The sequence below is a fragment of the Anopheles maculipalpis genome, chromosome 2RL (genome assembly GCF_943734695.1).
Source record: "Anopheles maculipalpis chromosome 2RL, idAnoMacuDA_375_x, whole genome shotgun sequence".
Taxonomy (NCBI): domain Eukaryota; kingdom Metazoa; phylum Arthropoda; class Insecta; order Diptera; family Culicidae; genus Anopheles; species Anopheles maculipalpis.
In genome coordinates this window covers 73,334,729-73,351,758 of record NC_064871.1, presented here as the reverse complement: position 1 = coordinate 73,351,758, position 17,030 = coordinate 73,334,729, and the positions used below count along the sequence as shown (strand labels likewise).

Below are 17,030 nucleotides of genomic sequence, written 5' to 3'. Positions count from 1 at the left end.
ATTTGAAAGAGATCTATCTATATCTTTACCAAAAATTTTACTGTTCCCCATCGGGATGATATGGTAAAAATAAGCTTAAGTACTCTCATAAGAAGATATTTCTAAGTATAAGACCAAAAAAGAAGGTAGAAGAATACAATGTACATAAAAATAATTAAATAAGTTTCACAGATAGAACAGGGAACATGTCTTTAATATGGATTATTTCCTTTTTTTAAGCAATAACCTAGGCAGGACCGGGCTCGTTCCTTTGTAGTAAAGACTGTGACAATCCAACTACGGGATACATCCATCAGCGAGTCTTTTGAGCCATTAGATGAACGACATAAGAAGAACCTCAATAGGTTTTCTTCCAGTCATTTATGGCTCGATTGACTTGATTGTACCAGTAGCTAGATTAATCAGTTTAACCTAGGCACTGATAACTTCAAATGGAACAATTTATATGTGAGTCAGTATTTTCAATCTTGCTAGAATTCTATATTCAACAAGCATTTTACTTAATTATTGTTGCTATAGTTGTATAATTTATTTAAAATTCAAAGGGCGGCAGTGGTCCCCTTGAAGCAGTCATTTTGTTGTACTTTATTTCATAACTTAACGCGAGAATTCTGGTTCAGAACGATTACAAACTCACGGTAAATTACAATAAGCAGATCAGATTAGTAGACTAACATCAACACGAGTATTGCGGTTTCTCTACGTCAATGGCTAAATATTAGCCATTATTATAAACATATATTAAAAGGATTCTTGTCATTTTCAGCTCTTTCCTAGTTTAACACATTCTTGACTACATAATGACTCGTTAAATATATATGCGATTTGCACCTCATGTCAGAATCCATTTTTGTCCGGAAAAACCTAGCGATCCTTGATTAGTTTAGTCTGTGGCGATCGATGAGTCGTCAATTATCACACGATCTTTACAAAGGGCATCAAAAACGCCGCTAGCTTCTCAGGTTAGCAGACAAATTTCTTCACTGCTTAGACCCATGCCCTAACCCTTGGATCTAAATTCCACAACGATAAAGCCAGTCAGACGTTAAAGTTCTTGTGCCATTTGAAGGGTAACACAGCACTATTGGATTACAGGTATATGTATGTCCTTTATTGGATGATTTCATCTTTATAACAGTCGATTTCTAACTTCTTCGCTCAAAGATTCATCAAGGAACTCATAGAACGACCAAAGAGAGCAGTTCCTCTAAAATTTTCTTGATCTTGTTCTTCTTAATCCTCTAGAGACAGCGTTTTATAATCTCGTGAAAGAGAGAAACACTCAAATTAATGTGCACTCAAAAGCATTTTTGACGAAAGTTTCCACACTTTAACATCGATTGCTTATATCTCCGAAAGGCCGAAAATTGATAACCGGTGTGACAAGATAGTGACAGCCTCTAATCTTTCAACCAGATTGCACTCAGAGCTATCCGAACGTTTAAACTGTACGAAGAAGAAGCCGATGAGAAAGAGACATCCACCAAAACCCCAAGTACAAAACCTTATCACCTCCCAGTTTGGCAGGTGGTATAGAAAGGGTAGGGGGAAAAAGAAAAAAAGTTCGGTCCCAGATATACAAGCCAAACATCGATCGGTCTGGTAAAATTGTGTAATAATCAGCATTGAAGCGTTACCTACAGATAACGATAAAAAAAATCGGATTTGTTTCGACACACAATAAAGATATGAATGTTCGGTATGGCTAGGGTGAGCACAGCACATTAGGGAAGGACACACGATGTTAGCCCGCTTAGTAATCAGTCGTTTGTCGCTTCAACTTCCGAGCTGTATGTGGAAAATGTTTTAATTCCTGGAATTCCAAACTATAGATAATTTATTTTCATTTCTTCCAAAGCTTGATATACTTAATTTTGTACTTAACTTACAGAATACTACTGCACTTTATGCACCACCACCTCCCAAACAATGGGTAGAACGGAACCGCTGATCGTAAAGTACAAAAACAGATGGTACGATTTAACCGCCTTTGCGCACAAACATCCCGGTGGGAAAAATTCGCTCACCGGTCTGCACAACAAGGACATGGATGAACGGTTCGATCGAGCCCCAGGACACTCGCAAGCAGCCAAATATCTGATGAAGGAATACCAAATAAATCAGTCAGATACCAGCCCAGAAGTTAAACAGCAAAACGGCTACTCTCTCAATGGTGCCAAAGCAGCCGCGAACGGTACGGTGAAGAATGGGTACAAAAATGGAGTCAAACCGACGAGCAACGGATTACACACGAAACAAGCGTCCACCATCGGGAACGGCGATGTAACGCACCTTACAGACGATAGTATGGAGGTACATCATGCGTTAGTTGTAGTAAAACAAGTGTACCCACCGGCCTTATCGTAGGCCGGCAATTGTGTTGCCGGCAATTCAATCGTCACCATCATCTCGCTGTCTACTATCAGCGCCATCATCCTCACCCCCATCAGCACCATCATTGGGTGGATGATTCACTCCAAGTTCACCTGATTCCCACCCAATCCTTATCTGAATACGTTGTGCCGATAAGAACGTACCGGGATGCGGGTCGGGTCCGGCAAGAAGTGGTTTCGTAATCTTCGGAACAAACAAAACCATCCCCAATAAACGTTTTCCCTCTCCTGACATTCTCTTTCCGCAGTACCTGGTAGACTGGAACAAACCGATGGTATTCCAGATTCACAAAATGGGGGATAAATATGGCGAATGGGTGAACAAACCTGTCGATCGAGAGTTACGCCTGTTTGGACCAGCGTGGGTTGAAAACATGACCAAAACGCCATGGTGGATTGTGCCCGCCTTTTGGATACCTGCCATCAGCTACCTAATCGTACAGTTTGGAGCGCCCGATCTGGCCGCCGCACGTGGTTGGAGGGATCCGAAGCAATCGTTCCTAACGATTGATCTGTACCTGCATCTAGTCATCGGTGCACTCGCCTGGACGCTGCTCGAGTATTCCCTGCACCGGTGGGTTTTCCATCTCGATCCGAAAACCAATCGGTTTCTGCAGACGTTCCACTTCCTGATACACGGTCAGCATCATAAGGTTCCGTTCGATTCGTACCGGCTAGTGTTTCCGGTGCCACCCGCCATACTGCTGACGACCATATTCTACCAGCCAGTGTACTATGTGTTTCCGTATCCGAGGCTTACGCTCGCCGGTGGTTTGATAGGTAAAGATTGATAGATTTAGAAGGAAAAAAAAAAGATCAGTAACTCATTTGGTGTATCGTTTTTTGTTTCAGGATATCTCATATACGATATGATACATTACTATCTCCACTATGGAAGCCCATCCGGAGGCCATTTGTATCACATGAAGCGGTATCATTATTCCCACCACTTTGTGCATCACGACCAAGGTAGGAAAGATCGCCATTTACCTTTTGAATTTCTTTCCCCGAGAATTATTCGAACATCAATTTCTTCTAAACAAGGATTCCAATATTCAGTCTATTGCTTTTTTTTATATCAAATATGGTTTACATTTTTTGTATGAATCATCTCTGTAAACAGATTCTTTACGAGACCCTAATTTTAACAGCATGATCAATATCAATATTCTTCTTCCCAATGTCTACCCCAGGTTACGGTATAAGCAGCGATTTCTGGGACAAACTATTCGGGACGCGCATCATACTAAGAAAGCTTAAGTATCTGCTAAAGTGGTAAAGCGATACCGGCACAAAAAAAACGCCACAAATAAGCAACTGCTGGCAAATTGTTGTCCTACATTCTATCCGGTCCGGGGAATGAAGAGGTTGTGCAGAAAATTGGGCTGTAATTTTTAATAATAAAAATTTTGCAACTTTTTTATCAGCAGGTTGCGCACTATAACTATCAAACGTGATTTATTTTATAATTTACCCGATTCAATTGTATCCTTACATATCTAGGAATTGCAGTTTTAAGTACGAAAAACATTTCTCACAGATTTAAGAGTTTAAAAGAATGTAAAATAATTGCAGCTGTGTGGAAGGTTCCCCCACTGGTGAGAGAATAAAAGCAACGGTAAGAAATAATGTTCATAAATAAAATAATTTTTAGACTAACATTGAGGTAAAAATAATTAAGGATTTCCTCCTCATCGCCATCATATCACCGTTCTACTATAGTAGTAGCATGCTAACGATGCTATAAAAAGTGAAATAATTTATAATATTGCATAGTGCAACTGCATCTAATTGCATCATTCGCTTAGCTATAGCATTGTACACACTAGTGATGGGCGCTACAGAGCGCATCCACGGTTCCGGTGTCGGGTCCGATCTCTTAGTTCTTAGTTGATGATGTTGGTGTTGTACCATGAGTTCGGAGCCGCGGATCCGGTTTTATGGATTCGGTTTATTTCTGGAGCTGATCGGAGCCGATTCCAGCACTGAAGCCATTTTTCTCATCACTAGTGATAGTACACGCTATGGGAAATCCCACTCCTGGGCCGGAACCATCTCCGATCGGCTCTAAAAATAAATAGAACCGGTACCGAAGCCATTTACGAACCACGGTTCCGTACGATTTGGACAAAGGTAAAGCATTCTTTGACAATTTACGGCAGGGGGCAGGTAGTCGTTAGTAAGGTTGTGACTTCAAAGTCGTGGGTTCGAGCTGTGATTCCGGAGCCGGTTCATCGGCACCGGAACCGTTTTTTCCGTCACTAGTACACACATACTGATCGGGTGCACTGAATGATCGATTGATCATTCGATTATGTTTTTTGGTTTCGCTATGCTCAACAGCCAATTAGTCGCGCAACTAACATCGCTTTACTATATACTAAACATATAAAATAAAGCTCTCACGCAGTTCAAACAGTCAAGCCACAGCCATACTAGCTATTGTCCACTTTGGACGTTTTTTGCGTGAGCTGCCGGAGCTGAGGAAAGGAGCTTTTGGTTTGCGTCGGGTACAGCCGGATAGCGAGCTGTATGAACGGTTCGTACAGCGAGGCACGTTCCATCGCATTGACCGTGTAATGTTTGATGCGTTCCCGTGCGCACCAATTGTTGGCGCGGTTGAGATTGGATTCAATTAGATCGTTGTTGCCGATTTGCGAATTGGCGTTTGTGCCATTGCTGTGGTGATTACCGTTCGGAGAGTGTGGCACCGTCTGACCACCTGTCGAGGGGACGTTAATCGGTGGTCCACCACCCGTCAGCCGTGCTTGACGTGAGTGCATATTTGCTATCACTACAATTATCATCTGGAAAGGGGAAGGAGAAAAACGTGGTGTTAATTCCAATTCAAATCAATAAAGGCGCAAAACCCGCTTCCGCCCCCCAAATGCAGCGTACCTCCTTCTTATCCTTGTACTTATCGATATCACTTTTAATTCCGGCGAGCATGTCCAGGCTGGCTGGATCGCTCGGATCGTACACTAGTATAAAAGCGTCCGAAAAGAGAAGATAGTGCCGGGGAAGCTGCACGTTTCCCTGCAGCCCAGCCGTGTCGTAAATGCGCAGCATGTCTCTACTACCCTTCCCCGTGTCTACGCTCGCCACGTATGTATCCTCGATTGTGCTGTGTAGTTCCTGCGTTTTGTACACGGTATGAATTTAGTTAGCAACAAAGCTCCATTTACCGCTAAGTGACCCGCATACGTACCGAATCGATCGTAACGTGGCCATAGATGAGCTGTTCCAGCATAGCGGTTTTCCCAACACCCTTGCCACCACATATGACCACTTTACCGATTTTTGAAATTTTCGAAGTGAGCATCGTCCCACTTACACACGATCTACTGTCCCAAGCTAAACACACTCACACGCAAGATCACGCAGGAAAGCGGGAGAATTGGAAAACAAAACCGTGCTCGAGATCTGGATATCCGGAACGGATGCTTAATTGTTTATTCTCATAGTGGCTCCAGTCGATGGGGGCTGAGAGTTCGGTAGCGAAAGCGATTAGGGGCTAGATCGTGTGAATCCACACATCACAAACAACGGGATTGTTTACGCTTGAAATGGGGGCGATGACACCGATCTGTCAAAGCGGCTATGTCAAACAGCTGTCAATGCGTTTTCTTTGCAGTTTAGAAAACGCACACTTCGAAAAAACTGGAGGAAATACCGAAACCGTTTGCGGATGCTAGAAAATATAAAGTGCAACAAATATTTTGACTATCTTAGCGAGTGATTTATGAGATTTTATTCTTTAAAAAATCATTCAAAATGCTCCTTCCAGAGTAATGCACACCTTTAAATATGATGGTTTTTTTCATCCATTTAACCATAAGTGAAATCTGTTAGCTTCCGTGCACGAAAGACCAGCTAGGAAGTTTCCTTTTTACAATTCTAGTCTCAAATTGCAACCCTACCATCAATCCAGTACAAGAATAGCAGATTTTGCAGAGCAGAACAAAAACAGGTATTCCCCGATATACGCCATCGATCGGGATCGAGTGCTAATAGCGTTAAGCGAATTTCCACATATATCAGTTTGCATCTGACAGCCTTTACATAAACGAAAATATTTACACGTGATAAAATATTTTTGTTAGCAATTCATTCATTTTAACCTAATATAATGTTGGATAGGTGCAATTTACATAATATGTTCGCGTATAATTTGGGATTAACGACAGGGAATTCGAGGGCTAGTAATTAAGGAGAAGTGTTGGATAGGTGCGATTTCCTACACCTCATGGTCATGAGGCGAAAACGATTCATTCCGCAAAAGTTTTTCGTGTTTTAAACACACACGCTAAAAATGAAGACTGCGCTGTGTCTTGCATTTCTCCCTTCCAACATATGATAACTAAATTATTCGGAGCTAATTCAAAACAATAATATACCAAAATTGTGAATGTTTCTCAATTATTATTACACTTCTCCCGCGTGAAAACTACTCATGTTGGGTAATACCTGTATCATAAACACGCCTGTTCGCACGCCCACTGTTCAAACCAATTGTACCGACAACCGGAAACGCGGTGTTTGCGTTACCCGTGGAAACGCACACTCGCCGTACGCCGACAGGAATGCGGCTGTCAGTTGACAGGTCGGGGTGAATCGTGCCGTCCCGTTCCCGCATCGCGATGTGTTTCCGCAACTAACGCCATAGTTAGCGATCTTCTTTTGTCCGTGACCATTTTGATCACACATGTGAGTAGCAACATTCTGCCGGAGTGCGTACCGGAAAAGTGTGTAAATTATGCTGGTGCACGGTTGCCGGTGGCACGAAACGATTCGGTTTGCGATGTGGAGCACGGGTGCGGTGATTGTTGGACGGTAGCGTTATCCGGCTTGAGCAGAAAATTAGTGTTAATTCGTACGCCTCTCCTCCCCTTGAGTGCTTGTGTGTCAGACCTCGAGGGTGGTAGTGGTGGTTGGTGGTTGGCTGGCGCAACAGAGGCAGAACCAGCAGCAGTAGCTTTCATCCCTGGGGGGTTGTGGATTGTGCGTAAGAGGAGGAGATATGGTGCCGAAGCACGGTGAAATGAGGATGTCCAGCTGAACCATGAAAGAATTGCAGTGAATTGCACCGATGTACAAGTTACGGTCGGTAAATGCGAATTTAAAAACACACACACACGCGGAACGCCAGGAGCTGGCACACATGGGGTCAATGGGGGATATCTCTGCCGTGTGCTGGGTGTGCAGTAGCGACGTCAGTGTAGAAGCTGCTCCTTGTAACGCAGTGTGGTCATCGACTTGGCATCTCTACCGAAAATTAGCACCGAATGGCAATATGATCCAGATTCTCCAGAGCTGTGTTAACAAGGAATTTGCAAAGGCAACGACATCAGGCATATTTTTATCTTGTTGCTCTTGATAACATGTCACTTTCCGAGAGGGAAGAGGCGTTATGCAGCTTGCACCATTCTTGTTCAGTGCAAAATTGCTTCAGCAAAGTATGCACCAAGTAGGCGACGAAATAGTTCGTTGGATGCAGATATTTTCGGATCCGTCTGTAATCTTGAAGAGCTTGCATGTCCACAGAAAGTCCACGGACTTGTGAAAAAAAAACCCATAAAAACTCGAGGGTAAGTGCGGACCCCTAACACACACACACGCATACTTTCGCCGACGTAATTTTTCGCTTTTTGCGCTAAGAAGCGTCATCTCTCCTCGCCGATTGTGGAAGGAACCACCCGACCAGCACCGCTACTTGGAGAAATCTTGTGGAGCGCGTGTGTGCCTGTGTGTGTGTGTGATGCTGAAGACACGTTTCCTGTGTTAATTGAAATTTTTCACCATTGAAGGGCAAGGCTTTTGTGGCTTCTGGAATAGTAGTATACTGCCGGGTCTCTGACCACAGCAAAGGTGCGAAATCAAGAACATCGGAAGCAATAGGGAACCCCTCAGTGTCAACAGTTGACGTGGCTACTGGCTCTCTCTCTCCCTGCTGGCGCTTCTGTGTTGCATGTCATGAAGCGTGGAGCCGGCCGGAATGCTGCCGCAGCATGTCGATTGGGAGGAAGTGGTCGGTTACTGGCTGGTGGTGGGTGAGGTGATGCGGTGTGTATGTGTGCGTGAGTGCGTGCGAAATGACGAATGCAGGAGTTATGGTTGGGGCCAGCAGCAGCACCAAAAGAAGCAAGAAAAGTGTGCCAAATTTTGTACATTTTGGTGTAAAAGCTTTTCATGTCCGCTAACCCGTTTTCCTACTCGTGCAAGAAAACAGATTGCGAAAAAAGTTGTGCATATATTTTTGGACCACAATCGCATGGAGATGAAGAAAAGCTTACCTTTTTTTCTCCATTGATTTCAACCTACCCGTTGTGTCTGTCTCTTTTGCTCGTTTGCTGCTGCTGGTCGTTCCACCCCGTTTTTCCACGTGTGCGCCTAGCAATAGAGAGAGAAAGGGCGCCTCTCGCGCTCTCCTTTTCATGCAACCTGCACAGTAAGGCCAGGGCGTTTACATGCTTTCTCGAGTTGGCGACGACGTGCCCCAGGTTACAGCGCGGTCGATGTGTCGGCAAATGTTTCCTCCACAATGCCCGCTACTAACCCGGCAAACCCGCCGCCAGAAGGAAACAGATCCGCATTTTGAATTGACTTTTTTCACTTGTCATCCTTCTTTCGTGTTGGCTTTGGTGATTGTCCTGTTTTTTCGCCGGCTGGTAGAACAAATACAAGCATGAGGATATTTAGGGCCATGTTCAATTGTGGGAACGGTTTTGGAGCCACTCCGAGACGTTTGATTTTTTGCGAAAAGAAGTCAATTTTCATTGATAACTAAATACTAAAATTGTTTCCTGCAGCGCTGTTGGAAGAGAAATTCCGCATTGATCGCCCCTGCCTGATACCAGTTCTATTGTAGAATTTTACCTCATTTAAACACGGCGACACGGCTCTATTTTTAGGTTATGTTCGGCGAAGGTTTCCGTCTTCGATATCTGCTATAAAGGCAATATATCGTTCAACCCAACCGTGCGTTCCGTTTTCCCTCACCCTTTCGTTACACATCATGCGAAACCCAAAATTGCCTACTTTGCAACCTTACTATTCTTTTAAGATTCATTTTGGTCTAAGTAGGCTGATCGATTGTCATTGGAAGACAGGGGGAGCCACATCGAGTGGTGCATTCGAATGCGGTCCATATAGTATCAAAGAATCGTCGGTGATATTTTTTATCACTCTTTGAAGAAAAGATTTCCCAAAAAGCCGGGAAAGATACCAAACCCCAGCTAATAGTGTTTTTTTTGTCTTCTTCGCCGTGACGTCTTGCTCAGTCGATAAGTAATCAGCAAACACCACCGATTCTCAATACGTTTGCATTTGCGCTACTACTGATAAGAGGGGTGAAATATATTCGTAGTGGTAATATTACGGTAACGAAGGAAGTAGTCATAAGACGGGTTGTTAAAAATCAAAAACGTGTCATCTAGCATGTGGAGTGTATACGTCAAAAAGTAATTCGCGTTGCCCGATCCGCAAACCCCGTTAGAATGTGTGTTGTATTAACGTATAAAAATGTGTTTGTGTTGGAGGATCCTCGCTCAGTTAATGATTGATGTTGATCGGTTTCCCCTTGAATTTATCTTCTAACAAACTAAAACGAAACGCATGATGAAACCTTGATTGCAAACAACAGCATCCTGATGTATGCAATAAAGTCATACACACATATAGTTTTATCGCTCCATAATTACCACACGCGCGCACTTGGTTTCGGGAGTGTCTCGGCAAAACGCTTCCAGACGCTTTACTTGGGTGCATTCAGGCGAATTGGCAAAGAATTTTGAGCAAAGAAGCATTGACGATCATCTTGTCCTTGGGATCACACTCCGTACTACATACACGTGTGCAGAGGAGAGCAGTAAGAACGATCTAAAATTTGCAACGCATTATTGATTTCGTATAAGATCCATACTGCTGCACCTTCTGCACTGGAATGTTTCGACCGGAGGAACTAGTGTAGCATCTATTGTCAACGAGAACAGAACACTAGCTCTCGCGGTGATTTATCTATGATAAGTACCTTCCCAACTCTGCCACCACTTTTAGCCGGGCGCATCATCATTCGCAAACCGAATCGTTTTGAAAAGATCGTGCCATATCGTCCCGTCCCGGTAAACCGTATCTTGATAACCCTGTGTTACAGGATTCGTGCACAGAAGTGTTAAAACTATATTGCTTACTGATACTCTATCTCTTTTCTTTGCTTTCTGCCATCAAACAGCGTAAGCAAGATCTTTTCTAGATCCATCAGATAGCCCGTGCATATACAACTGCACTGTTTGTATATCCAAACATCTGGAGGACCGCAGGATCTGTTGCCTATCGTCGTGTGGAAGAAAAAAGCCGCGTCGTTGTCGCTTTCGGAACACTGCCGCGGTGTAACCAAAAAATCCCCCGCCACCACCCCCAACTACCACGCGGAACGCGGAGTAGAACGTTCATTGCATTTGTTTGTTGCTTTATCGCATAAACCAGCACACCCCCAACCCCAATCAAAATGACTGAAATGGAGGACACCCACTTCGAAACCGCCGATTCCGGCGCTTCCCAGACGTTCCCGATGCAGTGTTCCGCTCTGCGTAAAAATGGTCACGTAATGTTGAAGGGACGGCCCTGCAAGATCGTTGAAATGTCAACATCCAAGACCGGCAAGCACGGTCACGCTAAGGTCCATATGGTTGGAATCGACATTTTCACGGGCAAGAAGTGAGTATTTTTTTTAATATAAAGAATGCACAAAAGCCCCATAGTAACCAAATGCTTACTTGATCGTTTCTTTCGATTTCGGTTTTGTCCTAACCAATAAAGGTATGAAGATATTTGCCCGTCAACACACAACATGGACGTCCCTAATGTCAAGCGCGAGGACTATCAGCTGACAGACATTGACGATGGATTCCTTGTACTAATGAGCGACAACGGCGACCTGCGTGAAGATCTGAAGATCCCGGAAGGTGAATTGGGCACCCAGCTGCGTGCGGAATTCGATTCCGGCAAAGAGATTGTCGTAAGTATCGCTAATGTCCTCTTATTTTTCATCTGTGTAAGCGAAGCTTGGACTGATTTCGAGTTTACTTTTTTTTTAGTGCACCGTCTTGAAATCATGTGGCGAAGAAACTGTGATTGCCATTAAAAACAACACCTCAGGTGATAAAAACTAATACTTCGTTGCCTATCAAAATTACTATCGACGCGAAAGAGGAGGAGAATCACAAGAGGAAATAATCAACAACAGCAGCAGCAGCAGCAGCCAGTGTGACAAATCAGTAATTGGTCGCAGCAGCAACAACAACAAAAGCAGGAGATACATTTTACAACACATACTACTACCACTACTACTTCTACTACTACTCCTCTTGCACACAGCAAGAACAACAAAATTCGCCACAACCCGCAGCTAGAATATTAAAAAATGGAAAAGAAAAAAAAAGTAATAAGAGAAGAAAACACACAACATTTAGCATACCATCTCTGAGGTTAATAATAATAAAAAAGGAAGAAAAGTAATAACACGAAAAGCGAAGGAAAACTGAAGGAAGGCAGTAATTGAGGAACATGAAACAATGAGGTAACAGTAACAACAAATGGCATAATGAAGATGGATGGCACAACAGCAAAAACCAATCGCAACACGTGCTGCACACCACCACCGTTGAAAATATAACATCAAACTACAAATGGGGAAGAGAAAACCATTCAAAACCCGTGAAGCATATTATTTCATTATGAAGCGCAAGAGAATCAATCACCATGGTGTGGTTATATAAACACGAGAAAGTAAGAATTATCGAACGAGGCGGCTCCTCTCTCTCTTTGTTACAGTGAGGTGTACCACAAGGAGTATGTCGAGAGGGAAAGACTGGAGACAGTGGGGTGGACAAGAGGGAAGAACACACATACACCCGCTCATCTAATTTCTGCTCCTTGAGGTTGTTTTTTTTTTTGAGCTAGCTTCCGTATAACTGGGTGCATCGATAATCGATAACACCATTTAATGCATTTTACTTCACGTTACAGGGCTTTTCGAGGGTATAATGAACATGTTCTACGAGATAATTTATTTTTTCAGATATATTATTGATTCAATGGGCGGCGCCGGTCTTCAAACGGCAGGACCGGGGTTCAAATCCCATCCGGACCTTCCCCCCGTAGTGCGGTGTGACTAACCAACTGCGTGGTATCGGCAGTCTAGAAAGCCATTTCGATGGCCGGCATGACCTTAGAGGTCGTTACGCCAGGAAGAAAAAGAAGATTGATTCAATCTGCCGAGCAACCAACCGGTGCTGTGAAGTGTCTAAGCAAGCTGTTGCAGTTGCCTAAGCAATGGATACTAGGATGGAAAATGTGAGGATTGTATACTGCGGAAAATCCAATAACAATGACCAGAGCATTTCTATATTTCACAGATTAAATCAATGATATACCTTAACATTTGAATACCTCGGCGAACTTATTTGTTTTATCCTCGGAAGCCTTGTAACACGCTGGATCACCCCCAGAGACTATTGTGTTGTGTATCGGATATGACAGACATGCATACATTATCATCATCATCCTCCCTTGTTTCTTACACAGCCACATGGTTCGAGATAGAAAGAACGCTCAAGCCGTACTGGCTAATGGTGGTGATGATCACACGAGAAGATTAAACTGCGCGATCTGTGCGCATACAGTGCTGGCACACATACACACACCTAAATTGAATGTGCAAGACCGGATCTTTGTTACATTGTTGCTCGTGTCTAGGTAACGTGCCTCACCAACATCATCCGCCAGTTGAGCTCGACAAGGGAAGAAACAATGTAAAACAGTCTTGTATAGGGAATTCCGGAAGCGAAACGCGAATGTGAGTGTGTTTTTTGAAACAGTTAGGTAAGGGATGCCTCTTTTTGAAGATGTAATTACCCAAATCCAATAACGAAAAATTTAAACATTTTTTTTTGTTTTATTGTTTTGCCGAAAAAGGAGGTGGAATTTTTCTTTTCATTTTTTTCTGCTAATACATAACTTCTTTACTGTTTTCTACTTTTGTTTGGCATATTTTTAATATCTAATGATACTTTCGTTTTGCGTTCGCAATAAGGAGAGAGATTTATTAACGTATTCTAATAAGTGGCTACAAACAATCATTTACTAGGTTATCAGCACATACATACGCGCACACTAATGTATAGTGTTATCCTCAGTTGATGCATGAGAATGCAATACACATCTGCGTAAGGGTCATGTATGGCTAGTAATGGCGCATATCGGAAAACAATATCGATTCGTGTGCGTGTGTGTGTGCGTACGAGTGTTTTTTAAATCTCTAGTAGATCATGCAAAAGCTGAGTATCATCAAGAAGCAAAGCTACTCACTCACTACAATCTAATTACAGAAAAAGTGGTAAAAAAACACTGAAGAAAAAAGAAAAATTCCACACTTTATCCGAAGAATACGTTCAGTAACATCCACAACAAACAGGGCACAAGAAAGCGAGTTGAGAAGGAAAAACAACAAACCATAAAAGTAGAATTCAAATATAAAACAACAAAAAAACAAAGAAAAGAATAGAAACTAATTGCGAACGTTACTCAACGATGCGCTTGTTTGTTAACACGAATATTATGTGCAGAAGGGAGAAACAAAATTATACAAGGAACGAAACAGCTTATAAAGAGCAAAAGGAATGAAAAATAAAGAAGAACAAAACCGATACACCCTAAACCGATGGATGATAATATGTATGAAGGAAGAAGGAAAAGGTATGTGATGGAGATCTGGGAAGAATACGATTCAAATCGAAATGAAGAAATTTGGAATTTTCCCGATAGGAAAATGACCATAAAATCATGCAATCGTGTAAGTAAACGATCGAACGGTCATATGTGTGTATGGGAGGTTGGGCTTATATGAACCCCACTGCCGTAGTCGCGGTAAGGAAGGAAGCGTGCTTTAAAATGGTATAAAACAACGCGCCAAATACTTCTCCTTCTCAAGTTTAGCTTTCGTTAACGAATTCCTCGCACGGGGCAAGTTTAAAAAATCGAAAGAAACATGTAAAACCATGGTGTGAAACGTTTATGGACTTTAAGTTAAGTTTCAAATTAGGAAGAAAATTAAAAAGATCCAAAACGAAAAGTATATTGCGTTTAGATGGTGTTCGAGCGGATGAGTTCTTCAAGAAAGTCAAATGCCACAATGATTTTTTTCTTTTTTTGTGCTTATTCATTGCACACACTGCGTAATGCAATCTTGAAATGATTTTTAAATGTGTGTGTGTGTGTTGTTTGTCTTATTAAAAGTTTGATTTTTTTCCAACACACAAACAAAGACTATTGGAGCGCTTGTTAATATACATAATATGGGTATGCAAAAAAAACCAAAAGAAAACACAACTACTCCTAAAAACATTGATTGAAATACGTTTGCAGAATGGAAAGTGTGAGAGGAAAAAATGAATCAAAGATTATTATTAACGCAACGCAGAATAAAACAAAACCAACACACAGACAAAACATAATAGGATAAAGTATAAAAATTGCAAAAAACAAAACCGAACAAAACAAAAGATATAAAAAAAAACAAACCTGATTGTGCTAGGAAAACAAATAAAAAAAAAAAACAAACAAAACAATGAATGTCACGCAAATAGCGCGCAAAAGTTGATACGCTAGAGCAGCGTGTTGTTGTGAAGAAAAAGCCCCAAAAAGTTGGGAGGGGAAAGGTTGCGGTGTTTATGGGTCGCGGGTTAGAAAAATTCAATGAAATAATACAAGAAAAAAAGCTACTAGCTGCAGTACGCCGAATTGGGAAACGAGATAGATAGGGTGAGAAATTATGAATATAGAGCGACGCGGAAACCCGAAACGTGTAAGCCCCAAACAAGAGAAAAAGAGAAGTGGAGAAAACATGATGGGAAACAATAAAAACAAAACCCCGACGATAGAGATCGTGTGCCCGTGTGCGCGACAAGACTATAGGAAAGTGAATTATAAAATGCTAAAATATATATGTATATGGTATAAAACGAATAGAATGAAACAGGTAGGTGTGCGTGTGTGTGTGGTGGGTTAGAAGAGGTGTAATAGATTTCGTTCTTTTCTAAAAAAAACCAACAAACCCCCATTAGATATTACATAGGTGATCCTCTTTTTTTTGCAAATTTTCTAATTAACATTGTAATAAACCACACAAACGAAATAGTAACGAAAAAAAGGAGCAAAGTAATATAATTTTTATTTTATTATAGTTATTACCATTTGTCCTTACCACTTCACCACACACAAGTTTGTTTTAAAACTCAAAGTTAATGCATTTAAGGAAGGGGAAAAAGCGTACACAAAAACACACACAGCATTAATGCAAATCATGCCTACAGAAAAGAAAACAAACACAAGCAAAACAATTGGCTAGTTGTGAAAAACACTAACAAAAGAAAACAATGAAACAATAATGGAAAAACTGGTTAGAAGGAGAGATGAAAAGAAAGCTAACACTCGCACACAAAACACACACACACACAACTAATATTAAGAAAGCCCATATTTGTCACCCCGGCGCCCTCATTACAATTTTCCCCCAAAATACAAGAGAAAAAAAGGTAGAAACAAAAAGCAAAACAAGAACAACAAAAAATACAGGAGCAAATAATATTTGTAAAAGATTTAACAATATTCAAAAACTAGCCAAAAACAAAACAATTGGAACAAAATTAATAGCGAGGAGCGGTTTGGGTAGAAAAACTCTAACAAAAGAAGAAGAAATTAAAAAAAAGCAAAACAAACGAATAAGAACATTAAAATATTTGATCAAACCATGCAGTTGGAATGTCTTAGGTGTGCGGATGAAAGAACTGTTAAGAACGATAAGAATGAGGGGAAGGTGAGAGTGGGGTGGGGGGGGGGGGATCGATGCATGATGATAGTAGAAGGGGGAGATGGAATGTTAAGAAGAGAAGCTTAAAGCAACAATCCTGTACCAGCTCAATGTGTGGCCCAGGAAAATGGGGGAAAAACAATGAGGGGGATTAGTAAAGAAAAAGGAGAAATGTTATTAAAAAAAAAGAATATAAAAAAGAAAGCAGAAAACGAGAGCGACAAATCACGAAAAACACTCCGCAAAACCAGCCAGCCAGCCAAACCAGCCTAGAATGAACTGAACTGAACTTGAAAGAGTAAAATGAGTCAGCGAAAGTAAGAAAAAATGGGGAGAGAAAAGATGAGAACAAAAGTAAGGAAAAAGATAGGCAAGCAGCTCACGAACCCCGACAACCCATGAATGTGAACACGAGAAGAAAAACCCCCCTTGAAGCATATACTATAATGAAGTAAATTTAAAACAAAAAACAAACAAACAAGCAAACAAAGGGAAGAAACGATACAAAAGGAAAAATAAACCAATCGCTCTCAAAAACGACCAAAAGCCGAACGTTTTTTAGGTATTTTGTTCAATCATTTTAAGTGTGGCCATACTAACTTACTAATCAGGTTCAGGAAGTCTTCATGGCAGGTGTGTTTTGACAGGAGCACATACCTCAGTCTGTAGCAAGACCGATTGGAAGCCAACATCCTCACGAGTATCTTTATGTCTCTGTTGCTTTCGGAGCTAAATGTTGATCCCAAATCGGTGTAATTTTGTGCGACTTC

General features: G+C 41.7%; 5 protein-coding genes across 6 annotated transcripts in view; 3 read left to right on the top strand and 2 right to left on the bottom strand.

Annotated features, from left to right (window-relative positions):
• The window catches only part of LOC126555956 (sodium-dependent neutral amino acid transporter B(0)AT3), a 223,413-nt gene that overhangs the window by 31,454 nt on the left and 174,929 nt on the right, over positions 1 to 17,030 (top strand). The gene's annotated exons all lie outside the window — the stretch shown is intronic.
• LOC126568830 (serine/threonine-protein kinase ULK2) overlaps positions 1 to 17,030 on the bottom strand; it is a 373,161-nt gene that overhangs the window by 235,500 nt on the left and 120,631 nt on the right. The gene's annotated exons all lie outside the window — the stretch shown is intronic.
• On the top strand, positions 1,920 to 3,695 carry LOC126556166 (uncharacterized). Its single transcript, XM_050211389.1, has 4 exons — positions 1,920 to 2,313; positions 2,642 to 3,173; positions 3,246 to 3,362; positions 3,587 to 3,695. Exons 1-4 carry the CDS (start codon positions 1,930 to 1,932, stop codon positions 3,670 to 3,672), a joined length of 1,119 nt encoding a protein of 372 aa, XP_050067346.1. The 5' UTR covers positions 1,920 to 1,929; the 3' UTR covers positions 3,673 to 3,695.
• Positions 4,826 to 5,719, bottom strand: LOC126556289 (NF-kappa-B inhibitor-interacting Ras-like protein). The gene is made up of 3 exons (XM_050211526.1): positions 5,602 to 5,719; positions 5,292 to 5,528; positions 4,826 to 5,200 (listed from the first exon to the last, which is right to left on the bottom strand). The coding sequence occupies exons 1-3, from the start codon at positions 5,713 to 5,715 to the stop codon at positions 4,829 to 4,831; spliced, it is 723 nt and encodes a 240-aa protein (XP_050067483.1). The 5' UTR covers positions 5,716 to 5,719; the 3' UTR covers positions 4,826 to 4,828.
• On the top strand, positions 10,879 to 11,617 carry LOC126556352 (eukaryotic translation initiation factor 5A). The gene is made up of 3 exons (XM_050211613.1): positions 10,879 to 11,108; positions 11,211 to 11,409; positions 11,489 to 11,617. Exons 1-3 carry the CDS (start codon positions 10,900 to 10,902, stop codon positions 11,561 to 11,563), a joined length of 483 nt encoding a protein of 160 aa, XP_050067570.1. The 5' UTR covers positions 10,879 to 10,899; the 3' UTR covers positions 11,564 to 11,617.